Source organism: Babylonia areolata, chromosome 29 (genome assembly GCF_041734735.1).
Source record: "Babylonia areolata isolate BAREFJ2019XMU chromosome 29, ASM4173473v1, whole genome shotgun sequence".
Taxonomy (NCBI): Eukaryota; Metazoa; Mollusca; class Gastropoda; order Neogastropoda; family Buccinidae; genus Babylonia; species Babylonia areolata.
In genome coordinates, this window is record NC_134904.1 from 39,139,148 (window position 1) to 39,154,147 (window position 15,000).

The window sequence follows — 15,000 nt, forward strand, 5'->3', positions numbered from 1 at the left end:
TCATGGTTTGGGTTGCTGGATATGGGTTTCTGTTTGTTTTTTTCTTTTTGTTTTGTTTTGTGTGTGTGTGTGTGTGTGTGTTTGTGTGAGTGAGACAGAGACAGAGAGAGAGACAGATATATATGTATATTCGTAATTCGTTTGTGTTACCGCACTGCATTGTAAACGTGAAGGTATTGTTATATTGAATTTGTGACCGAAAAAAAATCTTATACATGTGTATTCAAAATTAGATCGTAGTGGATGTAGTTCTCTCTCTCTCTCTCTCTCTCTCTCTCTCTCTCTCTCTCTCTCTCTCTCTCTCTCTCTCTCTCTCTCTCCCTGTTCGTGTGTGCCCTCTCTCCCTCAGTCTCTCTTTCCCTCTGTCTCCCTCCCTCTGTCTCTCTCTCCCTCCCTCTGTCTCTCTCTGCCTCTCTCTCTCTTCCTCTCGTTCTCGCTTTCACTCACTCTCCGGCTCCCCACCTCCACCCCTCTCTATCTCTCCTCTATTCTCTCATGACCGATTGAACTCAAAACGTGGTCATTTGTTGGTCGTTTTTGTGTGTGTGTGTGTGGATTTTTGGACTATTGGCAGTGCCAGCTTGTCCAAAACGTTGGTGGCAGACACTGATAGAATGGCCACAGAATGGCCGTGTTATGTGATGTAGACTGTATGTAATGTGGTGTGTCATGTGGTGTGGTGTGGTATGGGTTAATGTTGTGTTGTGTGGTGTGGTATGGGTTAGTGTGTTGTGTTGTGTTGTGTGGTGTGGTGTGGTATGGGTTAGTGTGTTGTGTGGTGTGGTGTGGTGTGGTGTGGGTTTGTGTTGTGTTGTGCTGTGTAGTGTAGTTCATTGCATACATAGTAACCTTTTTTTTCTTCTTTCAATTTCTCTACTATAATTCACTACACACACTTTTACATACATCAATACATGATTGTGTAACCACCTGTGTCTCTCTGTAACCTTTTATGTCTCTGTCTCTGTCACTCTGTCTGTGTGTCTCTGTGTAACCTTTTATGTCTCTGTCTCTGTCACTCTGTCACCCTCGCCCCCCCGCCCCCCGCCGCGCCCCTCTCTCTCTAATCTGTTACACACCCTTTTTAAAAAAACATGTAACCACTCAGTCTGTCTCTCTGTCTCTCCCCACCCCCATGCCCCCGCCCCTGACCCCCCTCTCTCTCTTGTACGTACACACACACACACACACACACATAGATATAGATAGATATATATATATAGATATATATATATATAGATATATATATATATATTATTGTCTATATTTATTTGTTTATTTGCTTATGTTGTTTCGTTGACTTGTAATGATGTTTACGTACCACACCCCTTAACTTGAGAGTGATGAGGCCTGAATGCGAAGGATTCATTTCGATTCCAATTCCGATTCCGATTCCGATTTCGATTGTCTAATCTTCGGATTCCGATTCCAATTCCGATTCTGATTCCCATTTCGATTCCGATTCCAATTCCGATTACGTTTCCCATTTCGATTCCAATTCCGATTGTCTAATCTTCTCGGAAAACGAGAACCCATTCCGGTATCCGATTCTGATTCTCTAATATTCTGCAAGTAACTCGTGGATTTTTGTTTTCTTCTTCCACACACAGGCGGTTCGGCACCAAGTGTGCCGGGTGCACGCAGGGTATCTCTCCCAACGACCTGGTCCGGCGGGCCCGCAACAAGGTGTTCCATCTCAAGTGCTTCACGTGCATGGTGTGCCACAAGCAGCTGACCACGGGCGAGGAGCTGTATATTCTGGACGAGAGCAAGTTCATCTGCAAGGACGACTACATCAACAAATACGTCGTCGGTGAGTTGGATGGAGTTCTGAATGGTTTGATGGGGTGGCCGGCTGTTGTCAGGGGTGGTGGTGGTGGTGGTGGTGGTGGTGAAAGTGATGGTGATGATGATGATAATGATGGTGGTGATATGATGATGATGGTGGTGGTGGTGGTGGTGGTGGTGGTGGTGATATGATGATGATGATGGAGTGATGGCCTAGAGTGGAGTGATGGCCTAGAGTGGAATGATGGCCTAGAGGTAACGCGTCTGCCTAGGAAGCGAGAGCATCTGAGCGCGCTGGTTCGAATCACGGCTCAGCCGCCGATATTTTCTCCCCCTCCACTAGACCTTGAGTGGTGGTCTGGATGCTGGTCATTCAGATTAGACGATAAATCGAGGTCCCATGTGCAGCATGCACTCAGCGCACGTAAAAGAGCCCACGGCAACAAAAGGGTTGTTCCTGGAAAATTCTGTAGAAAAATCCAGTTCGATAGGAAAAGCAAATAAAACTGCACGCAGGAAAAAAAATACCAAAGAAATGGGTGGCGCTGTAGTATAGCGACGTGCTCTCCTTGGGGAGAGCAGCCCGAATTTCACACAGAGAAATCTTTCGTGGTAAAAATAAATACAAAATATAAAATACAAATACAAAAATGATGGTGATATGATGGTGATAATGATGGTGATGATGATGATGATAATGATGGGATGATATGATGGCGATGATGATGATGATGATGATGATGATATGATGATGATGACGATAATTCTTGTTCTTCTCGTTCTTCCTTTTCTCGTTTTTGTCCTTCTACTTTTCTTCTTCTTCTTCTTCTTCTTCTTCTTCTTCTTCTTCTACGTGTTCTGCTTCTTCTTTCCATCTTTCATCCCTTTCCTCCTCCTCCTCCTCTTCTTTTTCTCTTCCTCCTCCTCCTCCTCCTCCATCTGGCGGAATTGTTCCAGAAAATAAAACAAAACAAAAAAAGCAATTCCAAAGAGGAGGAAGTCCAACTAAAAAGAATGGTGACACGTTTGTTTGTATGTTTTGTCTGTTATGCTGCTGTTGTTTTGTTTTGTTTTGTGTGTGTGTGTGTGTGTGTGTGTGTGTGTGTGTGTTTCTTGTTGTGGTTGCTGCTGGTGTTTTGTTGTTGGTTGGGGGTGTGAGGTTTGGCGGGGAAAGAAGGTGAGCAAGCGTGATTAATGTTCTCACGTATTGTATAGTTTTGGGTGTGGCACAGCAGGTTGTATGAAATTAACCTGATGTCTGTTAACACTGGATAGAATACAGCGCCAATGCCCCCCCTTCTCTCTCTCTACACACACACACACACACACACACACACACACACACACACACACACACATATATATATATATATATATATATATATATATATATATTATCATTCTGCATGCGTGACAGACGTGACAACGTGGCAAAACGGACACGCCTAACATTACCAACTGGAAGGCTAAAATAATCATCAGTGTGATAATAATCATCGCGCCATGCCACACGCCAGGGACGCAGTGACGGAGAGAGGTGTAAAGAGGGCGGTCGTGGCTTTCTGTCTCTCTCATTATCAGTACATGGCCAACTGGCTTGCTCGCCTGTTGACTCCAGAGCACTCAGTGACTTGCCCTTACCACACACACACACACACACAAGGGGGCGCCAGATTAGGCCGCGTCACGTGCAAGGTCATGCAAATCACAAGGGTCACACACAGCCTCGATGTGGGTGGGTTGAGAGCCATGTGTCGAACTTGGGTCTTTTTCTTTTTCTTTGTGTGTGTGTGTGTGTGTTGGAGATAGAAGGATGGGGACTGGTGGGTGGTGTGTGTGTGTGTTGGGGGGGGGGGGGGTGAAGGGTGGGGGGCAGGGGGCGTGGGAAAAGGATGTTATCATTATGTTTGTCGCCATTTAGTCGATTTGCGAGAAACGTAACTTGGTCCTTTTTTTTTTCTCTCTCTCTCTCTCCCCAAGTGTTGTTTAGGATTTGTATAATCATTATACGTCCAGCCTTTCCTTCTTTAGTTTTGTCATCAGAGTCTTGTATTCATCAGTTAAAGCAATCTGAACAATCTGATGGTCGTAGTCGGATACGGCTGACCATCAAAGATAAATCTAGACAATACGCATGTATTCAGGTATTTTTTCATGGTACTTTCTATATGCATATTCTTTCTTTCCGTTACACGACCATCATCGACTTGCCGATGACTCTGTCGTGGTTCATGCATGCTGGGTATTTTCGTGTCTCCATAACCCACCGAACACTGACATGGGTTACAGGATCTTTAACGTGCGTATTTGCTGCGTGCGTATACACACGAAGGGGGTTCAGGCACTAGCAGGTCTGCACATCTGTTGACCTGGGATATCGGAAAAATCTCCACCCCCTTACCCACCAGGCGCCGTTACCGTGATTCGAAGCCGGGACCCTTAGATTGAAAGCCCTACGCTTTAACCACTCGGCTATTGCGCCTGTCAAACAATACATACATACATACATATATATATATATATATATATATATATATATATATATATATATATATATATATATATATAGAAAGAGAGGGAGAGATAGATAGATAAGGCTGATAACTACTAAACTGGAGGATGGGGAGCGGGATGAGTCGCCTCCCATACCCGTAGTCTGTCAACACTGGTGGGAGTGGGGGGGACAACTCCAGAAGATGATGAAGTTGACAGGAAGGGGGCGGAGGGTAGGGGTGGAGAGGTACTCCAAAATGGGGCGAATGGCTTGGGGTGCCTAAGACGAAAGAAAGAAAGAATGAATGAATGAATGAAAGCGACAGACAGACAGACAGACAGAGCACAAAGGGAGCAAAAGGTCTGTGTCCGAACAAGTTTTTGCCCCATGGAGACTACAGGACTACAGGGGTGAAGAGGGGGCACGACATTTTGGTGGGGTGGGGTGGGGTGGGGGAAAGCGACACGGGTTTTGAAGGGGGGGGGGGAGAGAAGGGGTGGGGGGTGCAGTGGGAAGCAAAAGGTCTGGGTCCGAACAAAGTTTGCCCCCACCCCCAAACCCCCAACCCCTCAAAGCCTAGGGCCGAGCGTCAAGAGCCCTAGGGGTGACTGACGACACCAGGGCCAAGGGGGTAGTTGGTTCTCCTTTGCCTTCTTCTCTCCCTGAGCTTGCAAAGCTCCGCAGGAGGTGGTTGGGGGGCGAGGGGGGGGGGGAATTCTTCTTTCACGTGTTTTTTTTTTTTTTTTTTTTTTTTGTGGACGTTTTCAATGCCGCCTATGTTAGCAGCAGGCAAGGGGCAGCCACTCCGCGCTCGCTCGCGTTTTCCCCCCTGTGCGGGAAGTACACCTAATTAGCGCTTGCTTGAACATGTCGATGTTCTAAATGATAATGATAATGATGATGATAATAATGATCATGATCATGATAATAACATGAATCAAGATGATGATGATGATGATATTGCTACTCCTTCTACTCCTCCTTCTCTTCTTCCTCTTCCTCCTCTTCCTCCTCCTCCTCGTCATAATCCTTCCTGTACTATTACTACTTCTACTACTTATACTACTTCTGCTTACATGTATGTCCTCTTTTGCTCCCGCAACTGGGCGGAGAGTCATTGGGGGCTACGCACAAAGGAATTGTTCACCAGAGTCCTCCAGTTCTGTGGGTTGTTGTTGTGTGTGTCAAAGTCTCTGGGTCGGTCTCTGAAAAGTGTTTATTCCTGTCCATTCTGCAATGTTGTCATAAGCCTACTGTGAACGCTGGTTATAATGATGGATTCGGAAGTTGTTTTTTTGTTTTGTTTTGTTCTTTTTGTTGTTGTTGTTTTTGTTTTTTGTTTTGTTTTGTTTTGTTTTGTTTTGTTTGTTCACAATACAAAATGTCTTCTGATTTTCATCTGAAGAGGGTTGGATGGACACTGGGCGGTAGGCAGGCAGAGTTGCTTTTCTTTGTGCGTGCGTGTGTGTGTGTGTGTGTGTGTGTGTGTGTGTGTGTGTGTGTGTTTGTGCTTGCTTCCTGAAGTGACAGATTGATTAAACAGAGAAGTAATTACAAGACGTACACATCTTGTGAAAAAAAAAAACAACCTCCATTGCCCAGTCGTTTATTATCTGCCCCGTGACAAAGGCATCAGACGCCCCACTGTCATACATACAAATTTCACTTTAAAAATTAACGAAAAAAAAGGCGGTTACGAAATGAGTAAAATTAATCAATCAAGAAAAAACAATGAAACCATTTTGACAACAGTAAGTCTTCTTCTGTCACATGGCCAAATTATGGGTGTTTTTTTTAAAGTCTTAAACTCTTAAACACTACCACCTCCGCCAAGAGAGGGTGAAAAAGAAGAAGAAGAAGAAGAAGGAGACTTTTAATTAAACTCATCATCAACCCCACACACACTCCAACACCACCGCCCAAACTCTCATCCATCCAACCAATCCCACCCACCCCCCGACCTCCGCAACCACTTCAGAAATCACTGACACACACTCTCTGTCTCTCTCTGTGTCTCTCTCTCGCCCTTCATCCCCACCCCATGACCCCCTCCCCCCATCCTCCTCACCAACTTTGCACCGTTGAGCGTGGGAGGTAACAAGTTGTGGCCCCGTGACACAATACAAGGAGAGATGAGATGATGGACAGTGGTGGAGGGGTGGGGGGGAGGGAGAGGGGGGGGGGACAGCAGAAGGGTATGGACTCGTGATGTGGACAGTGGGGAGGGGGGGGGGGTTGGGGGGGGGGGTCGTGCTGAAGTGTGGGAGGTCGATGGTGAGGAGTAGTGGAAAGTTGGGAGCGATGAGGGAGTGAGTGAGGGAGTGAGTGGCTTGGAGGATGAGAAAGAGAAGGGTGTATCGTTGGGAAGAGGAGGTGGAGGAGGAGGTGGAGGTGGGAGGATGTGGTGGGGTGGGGTGGGGGTTAGGGGAATTGGGGGGGGGGGGGGGGCTCACACAGACAAGGAGCTTTTGCCCAGTCACATACCTCCTTGTACTCCTCCTATACCTCCCCCCTCCCCCAACACCCTTGTCAGGAAGATGATGATGATGAGAACGATGAAGAGGCAAGACCAAGAAGGGGTATCAGGCGCAGAAAGAGGAGGAAGAGGAGGAGGAAGAGGGCACACACACACATACTCACACTCACACTCACACACTCACGCACACACACTCTATCTCTCTCAAGACACACACAGACACACTCAAGACGTGAGCGCGCGCGCGCACACACACACACACACACACACACACACATGCAAACACACACACTCTCTCTTTCTCACACACACACACACGCACACGCACAGACGAACACACATACACACATACAGACACACACACACACATACACACACACGAGCTGGCGGGGGTCGCCCACCCAACCCCCCCCCCCCCCACCCCCACCCCCCACCCCACCCCCCTTGGCTGTTTTGAAGAGTCGGTTGACGCTTGGCCCCTTCGCAGAGAAGGTGTAGGAGGAAGAGGTGGAGGAGGAGGGGGGAGGTGAGGTGGTGATGGATGTGGACAGTAGTAGTAGTAGTAGCCAAGAGTCTGGGTCTCCTCCGCCACCTCCTTCCTTCCCCCCCTCCCTCCTCCCTCCATCTTCCCCAGGGCCCCTCAAACAACCCGAACAACCTCCGGGCGCCCTCTCAGGGGGGGAGATGGGGCAGGGTGCTTGGGGGAGGGGTGTGCTGGATTGGGGATGGGTTTGGAGGCTGAGTGGGTCCACAGTTGGTGCTGAGGGCTCTGGCTTCCCACTGCCCTCTGCTGCTGCCTCTGTGTGTGTGTGTGTGTGTGTGTGTGTGTGTGTGTGTGTGTGTGTGAATGTGTGTGTGTGTGTCTGCTGCTGTCACCCTTATTTTTTGGGAAGAGGATGGTCGATTTTGTTTTTTTGGTGTTTTTTTTTGTGGGGGAGGGGTGGGGGTGGGTGGTGGTGGAGGGTTTTGGTTTAGGTACGGCGGTAGGGGAAGGGTGGGGGGGGTGGGGCGATTGGGGTGGTGGAAGGTGGTGGGGGGTGTGGGATGAGGTTTGATGTTATGTTGTGGTTGTGTGTGTTTGTGGTGAGTGGTGGTGGTGGTGGTGGTGGTGTGTTTGTGTGTATACATACGAGTGTGTGTGTGTGTGTGTGTGTGTGTGTGTGAGAGAGAGAGAGAGAGAGAGGCATAAGTCGCACATTCTGCTGAAAGACATACTGGTAACAGACACAGGGAGGGTGGAGGGATCATGGCAGGCGTCTCTCATCCTCCCTCTCTCTGTGTTTGTGTCTGACTGTCTGTCTGTCTGTCTGTCCGTCTCTGTCTCTGTGTGTCTGTCTCTGTCTCTCTCTCTCTGTCCCTACCCCTGCCCCCTTTGTGGCTTACATTGCGGATCGCGGCTCCTCGCAGTCCGACCGGAAGAAGGGCCCGACTAAGCGCGTTGGGTGACGCTGCTGGTCAGGCATCTGCCCAGCGGATGTGGTGTAGCGTGTACGGATTTGTCCGAACGCAGTGACGCTTCCTTGAGAAACTGAAACTGAAACTCTCCCCAGTTGCACACCGATCCACTTCCTCTTTCCTTCTCCTTTCGTTAAAAAAAGGGGGTGGGGGAGGGGGTGGACGGATGGTGTGGGAGGGGCGGTGGAGGTGGGGTGGTGGGGTGTGTGGAGAGGAAGTGAGGGGAGGAGGAGGAGGGGGAGGGGGAGAGGGTGCCATCGCAAGGGCGGGATGCTTCGGTGAGATTTTCAGCTGTAATGTTTATGTCAGATCATGATGCCGGCATCTCCACGTAAGATCGCTGTGGCGGATTTCGCTCTGATTTACTCTGAAGATAATGTCGAGGAGGATGTGGTGGCGGGGGAGGATTTTTGTTGCTGTTGGGTTTGTTGTTTGTTGTTGTTTTTTTTGGGGGGGAGGGGGGGTGGAGGAGAAAGGCTGATGTAGAAAAGAGTGGATGTTGTTGGGGGTGGTGTGTGTGGGAGGGGTGGGGTGGGGGTGGGCTATTGGGGATGGGGGGAGGTGGAGATTGTGGGTGTGATGAGGATTTTTGCTAGTCGTTTTTTTTTTTCATTATAATCATATTTTTTGCGTGCACGCGCACACACTTATTACACACACACACGCACACTTACACACACACGTAAACACACACACACACACACACACACACACACACACGCACACACACACACACCACGCACGCACACACACAGGCACACTGCGCGCGCGCACACAGGCACACTGCACACACACACACACACACACACACACACACACACACACACACACACACACACACAAGCAAGCACGTGCGTGTTTTTGTGGTGGTTTATTTATTTACTTTTTTTTGGCGGGGTGGGGACGCGGTTTTCGTGCGAGACTGATAACCGAGGTTGTTCAAGTTTGGTCTCTGAAAGGGCTAAGTTGATCATGGAGAGTTGAATTTAAAAGAGAGAGAGAGAGAGAGAGAGAGAGAGAGAGAGAGAGAGAGAGAGGTTTGTAGGATGGAATCTTTAAGAATCTCCTCGCGAACCAGTCGCTGAGAGGCGGCTGGAACTATAAGCCCTATATTTCCCATCTCCCAACAGCATTACCGCCCATCCCTCAACAACCTCACCCCCACCCCCCACCACCTTTTACCCATGCCCCCCACCCCCACCCACCCCAGTCCACACCCCACCCCCATCCCTCCTCCCTCCTTTCACCTCGATCTCCTGACCTGACTCTCCATTCATTTTCATTCAATCCATCCTGTTGAAGCTTATCAGCATCCCCCTCCCCCCTCTCCCCCATCATCTTTCGGCCCTGGTCAGAATTTCTCTCCCTTTCCTTTCTTTCTTTCTTTCTTTCTTTCTCCTGCTCTTTACTAGCCCCCTTCCCCTCCTCCTCCTACTATTCCTCCTCCTCCTTGTTCTTCTTCTCCTCCTCTTCCTCCTTTCTCTTTTCTTTTTGTTCTTGTTCTTCTTCTTCTTCTCATTTCACTTTCTTCTTTTTATTTCTTCTTCGTCTTCTTCTCTTCCCCTCCTTCTCCTCCTTCTCCTTTCCCACAAACGGTTGATGATACTATCACTCACTCTTTTGTCTCCCCCCCCCCCCCCCCACCCCCACCCCCCGACCTGACCCCTCCACCCACAACCATACACGTGAACCTTCCTCGGCCTGTGACAGATCCCCCCCCCAACCCCCCAAGAACCCCCAGGGGGGGTTGAGAGTTCCCAGCTCTTGTGCGTGCCTTGCCGCCTGCTTCCCAAGACCCCTAGAGTCCTGTACTGTGAGCCCTGTGAGCGGCTTGTGAGCCCTGTGAGCCGCTGACGCTTTATCTTATCACGCTCTCTCGTCGCCCCGTAACCGGAGCGGGCTAAGTGCAAGTTAATAGTCGTTCCACTGGAACACGCCGGATCCAGTTGCGCCCCTTTGCCGCACTCGGGGCGGCGCTCGGGTCGGCCTGGGTTGCCTCCCTTGAGGGCGGGGTGGGAGAGGGGGAGTGGAGGGACCTCTTTGTTTCTTCTCTTTTTTTTTCTTCTTCTTTTTTTTTTTCTTCTGTTTCTCTGTGTCTGTCTCTGGCGAACGTGGCTGATATCTGTTCCATCCTTCTATATACCAAGCTTGTTTGTTAGGGAGGGTTTGTGGGTGGGTGAGGGGTGGGGGGTCGGAGGGGGGGGGGTGCTGTGTTTTTTGAGTGTGGGTGACGGCCTGGAAGTGGGGGTGGAGAGGTGATGATGGTGGAACTATCAACTAGGGGAAAGGTGGGGGGAGGGGGGTCGCGGGGGCGTGGGGGGTGGGGGAGCTGCTAGGTTTAGAGGTGGTGGAGGTGAGATTTGGCGTGGTGATGTGTGGTGGTGGTAGTGTGTGTGTGTGTGTGTGTGTGTGTGTGTTTCTGTTTCGAAACTTTTCTTTGCAAGGCTAGGGGAAAAGAAAGAGAGAGAGAGAGAGATCAGAATGTTGCCAGAATCAAAATGTGTGTGCAAAGCAAGAAAACGATTTCAAGGAACGATTTGTGTAGTAGACCAGCGATGCTGTGAGGATGGTGGGTGTGGGTGTGGGTGTGAGGTGGGGCGGAGGGGGGTGGCGAAGAGTCGGGGATGGGGTGGTGGTGATACGGAAAGGAATCCTGCTGAGTTTTACTGGGGTGTGAATGTTGTTGTTGAAGTTTTTTTGTTTTTGTTTTTTTTACAGAGCAGTTTACACACTCGTGGGCTCGTGCTGACGGGAGGGATGAGGGGTGTGTGGTGGGGGGAGGAGGGGAAACGGGGGGTGGGGGGGGGTGTATGAATGTTTCTGTGACAGGCTGAGCTTTGTGGGGGAGGAGGGATATGGGGGGTGAAGGAGGAGGAGAGGAGAGAGAGAGAGGGAACTGGGCGGAAGGTGGGTGTTGGGGGGGGGGGGGGGGGGGGGGGGGCATGATTTGATGCGATTCGCAGAATGAGCCAGTGACTTTGAGGAAAATAATGGTTTGTTTACAGTGCAAGTTCCGTGTGGTTTGGTTTTTTCCCTGGAAGAAGAAGAAGAAGAAAGACAGAAAGAAAGAAAAACTTCGACAGAGGAGCTTTATGAATATCATGATTTATAGAAGTTGTGTAGTATGTCTGTGTGTCTGTGTCTGTCTTCCTGGTTGTCCCTCACTTTGTCTGTCTGTGTCTGTCCTTCCTTTCTTTCTTTCTTTCCTTCTTTCCTTCCTTCCCTCCCCACCCCTTCCATCCCCCCCAATCATTCTCTCGTCGTTTTTTTCTCTCTGTGATGGCCATAGTTGTGGTGCCATGGATGGACGATCTGGTTTCGCTGTAGAGTCTTATCCTGGTATAGATGGGGACAGTGATATATATATATACCACCAGTGCTCCATGTTGCTGAGTCACTGTTATACCACACTGTGACCCTGGTCGCTCATTATCTCTGTCTCTCTCTGTCTGTCTCTGTCTCTCTCTGTGTCTATCTGTCTGTCTGTCTGAATCTCTCTCTGTCTCTCTCTGTGTCTCTGTCTGTCTGAATCTCTCTCTCTCCCTCTCTCTGTCTGTCTGTCTGAAACTCTGTCTGTCTGTCTGTCTGAATCTCTCTCTCTCTCCCGCCGTCTCTCTCTGTCTGAATATCTCTCTCTCTCTCTCTCTCTCTCTCTCTCTCTCTCTCTCTCTCTCTGAATCTCTCTCTCTCTCTGTCTGTCTGAATCTCTCTCTCTCTGTCTGAATCTCTCTCTCTGTCTGTCTGAATCTCTCTCTCTCTCTCTCCGTCTATGTATCTGCTATTATCTGTTTGATTTGTTCTATGTCAATGATTTATTCGCACTTATTAGTTATTTCAATGATCATACTGTGTGTATGTATGTATGTATGTATGTATGTGCACGCGTGTGTGAGGGCAGGGTGAAAAGAAGCTTGCATCTTATCCATTCTGCCCTCAATGAAACATTTGTCATTTGTCATTTTTCTCTCTCTCTCTCTCTCTGTTTCTGTCTGTGTCTGTTTGTCTCTGTGTGTGTGTGTGTGTGTGTGTGTGTGTGCGTGCGTGCGTGGGTGCCCGCGCGGGTCTGTGTGTGCGTGTGCGCGCACGTGCCTCTGTGTGTGTGTGTGTGTTTGCTCGTGCCATTGCGTGAGCGAAGATTGAGCGTTTGTGTGGTGTTCGAAATCTGGATCCCGTTGCGTTTGCATTTAAAAAAGAGAAAGAAAGAAAGAAAGTGGGAAATAAATAAACAAGCACGTAAGCCCCCGCACTACGGTAATGTCCGGGTAAACCGGGAGTCAGTGTAGAGAAGAAGGAGAAGGAGGAGGTGGGTTAGATGTATAGGAGTGGAGAGGCGAACTAAACGAAGTTGGTGATGGAAAGGGAAGGGTGTGTATGTGTGTGTGTGTGTGTGTGTGTGTGTGTGTGTGGAGGGGGGGAGGGTGAGTGGGCAAGGGATAAGGGAAGGAGAGTTTAGTGCATGGCGTTTGGCTTTGTCTTTGTTGTTGTACAGGTGGGTGTCTGTGTAGATCTCGCCGCATTTTCCTTTTTTTTTTTTCCTCCTTTTGTGTGTGTGTGTGTGTGTGTGTGTGTGTGTATAACATGGCGCTTGATATACTTGGTCCTTGCGGTACCTTTGTTTTGATGTCGTCGTCGTCGTCTGAGTGGTGGTGGTGGTGGTGGTGTTCGGGGTATTGGTGGTTATGCTGTGGTCTGTGTGTGTGTGTGTGTGTGTGTGTGTGTGACTGTCTGCCTGTCTGTCTGTCTTCCTGTGTCTTGTGTGTTGTCAGTGTCTGTGTGCGTGGTCTGTGTATATAAAGGGAGAGAAAGAAAAAAAAAGTTACAGGAAAAGCAACCACTGGCAAGAATCTTGATGTTGATTAAAAAAAAAAAAGAACTTAATTAAAAAAAAAAAATGTGTGCCCCCATCTGAACCGTTCCTCACTTTTCAACATTTCTGCCCACCCCACCCCTCACTCTCTCTCTCCCCATCACCCCCTTAACACCCCCCCCCCACACACACACACACACACCCCAGCTTCTACTCCGCCCTCCCTCCAACTATTACACCCCCACCCCCACTCACCTTGTCCCTCAAGTTCCTCTCCTCAAGCCAGTGTCTGGAGCCACCTTTGTTGGGGGGGTTTTGTTGAGTGTCGCAGCAGTGTGTTCATTGCCTTAGTGTGAGGTGGGGTTTTTTTTTCAGTGTCAGGGCGCTTCAGTCTTTTGTCCCAAACGGATGTACACAACAGTCGGCTCAGTGTGCGCTCGCTCTGTGTGTGTGTGTGTGTGTGTGTGTGTGTGTGTGTGTGTGTGTGTGGGCCTACCCCCACCACACCGTAACCCACAATCTTACCACAGCAAACGTAGTTACTATACGTCATGACTTGGTGTGCGCGCGTGCGCTTACACACACACACACACACACACACACACACACACACAACACACACACACACACACACACACACACACACACACACACACACACACACACACAAACTAACGCATGCACCCATACACTATTTCTCAAACATCAATGGGCAGTTGAAACGGGCACGCATGCACACACTCAAACACTAGTGCGCGCCACGAAATACCATTAATCTCTCTCTCTCTCTCTCTCTCTCTCTCTCTCTCTCTGTCTTTCTCTGTCTGTCTGTCTGTCTGTCTCTCATTCATTCTTTCTTCATCCCCGGCTGTCAATCTCTGTCTCTGTCTATCCGTCTGTTTGTCTGTCTCAGACCCCCCACCCCCCACCCCCCACCCCCCTCCCCCCCCGTCCACCTCCCCTCCCCCTGCCCTCCCTGCAGCCCCAGGGCTACATATATACATGTATGTAAAGGCTACAGATGAGAGCACTGATAGCACTCACACACACACACACACACCACCACACCCCTGCTCTCTCTCTTGCTCCTCCATCCTCATCCTCATACCCACCCACCTCCTCACCCCCTCAAACCTACCTCCTCGCCACCCCACCCTCCATCTCTTCTTCCCCTCTTCTCCTTCCTTCACGAGGGAAAAGGAAAAGAAAAGAAAAGAAAGAAAAAGAAAAATGGGCCGGCAAAGACACGTGTTTTTCTGATATCATCAACAGTGCCTTGGGGAGAGCCAGTTAAGATCGTTCGTTCGTGTGGTTTTTGCCCTGTGTGTGTGTGTGTGTGTGTGTGTGTGTGTGTGTGTGTGTGTGTGTGTGTGTGTGTGTGTGTCTGTCTGTCTGTGTTTCTGTCTGTGTTTGTCTCTCTTGGGGTCTGTGTGTGTGTGTGTGTGTGTGTGTGTGATCGTTCGTGTGGTTTTTGCCCTCTGTGTGTGTGTGTCTGTGTGTCTGTCTCTCTTTGTCTCTCTCTGTCTCTGTCTGTCTGTCTGTCTGTCTGTCTCTCTCTCTCTCTCTCTCTCTCTCTCTCCGTAGGGACCAACAACAAAAATCAGCAACAACAATTTAAAAAAAAAAAAGGCGTGTTGTTGTTATCTATTGTTTGAGCGTTTGTGTGTGTTTGTGCGCGCGCGCGCGTGTGTTTGTGTGTGTGTGTGTGAGGCCTGTATGTGTGTGTGGGGTGTTGGTAGGGATGGTGTTGCTGTGGTTTATCTGCAGGGCTGTGTGATAGGGTTTCATGGTCGGTGCAGTGTGTGAACTGGTCTCCCCTCGTGTCAACTTTCTGTTAGGGCGTGCGTGTCTTTGTCTTTGTCTGCCTGCCTGCCTGCCTGCCTGCCTGCCTGCGATGTGACGTGTCTGTTTGTCTGTCTCGTCTTTGTCTCTGTGTGTGTGTGTGTGTGTGTGTGTGTGTGTGTGTGTGTGTGTGTGTGT

General features: G+C 49.4%; 1 protein-coding gene across 1 annotated transcript in view; it reads left to right on the forward strand.

Annotated features, from left to right (window-relative positions):
- LOC143274666 (uncharacterized) overlaps window positions 1–15,000 on the forward strand; it is a 55,684-nt gene that overhangs the window by 13,466 nt on the left and 27,218 nt on the right. The window contains exon 2 of the mRNA XM_076578539.1: window positions 1,611–1,813. Coding sequence (XP_076434654.1) covers window positions 1,611–1,813 — 203 coding nt within the window. The remainder of the gene's footprint in view (window positions 1–1,610; window positions 1,814–15,000) is intronic.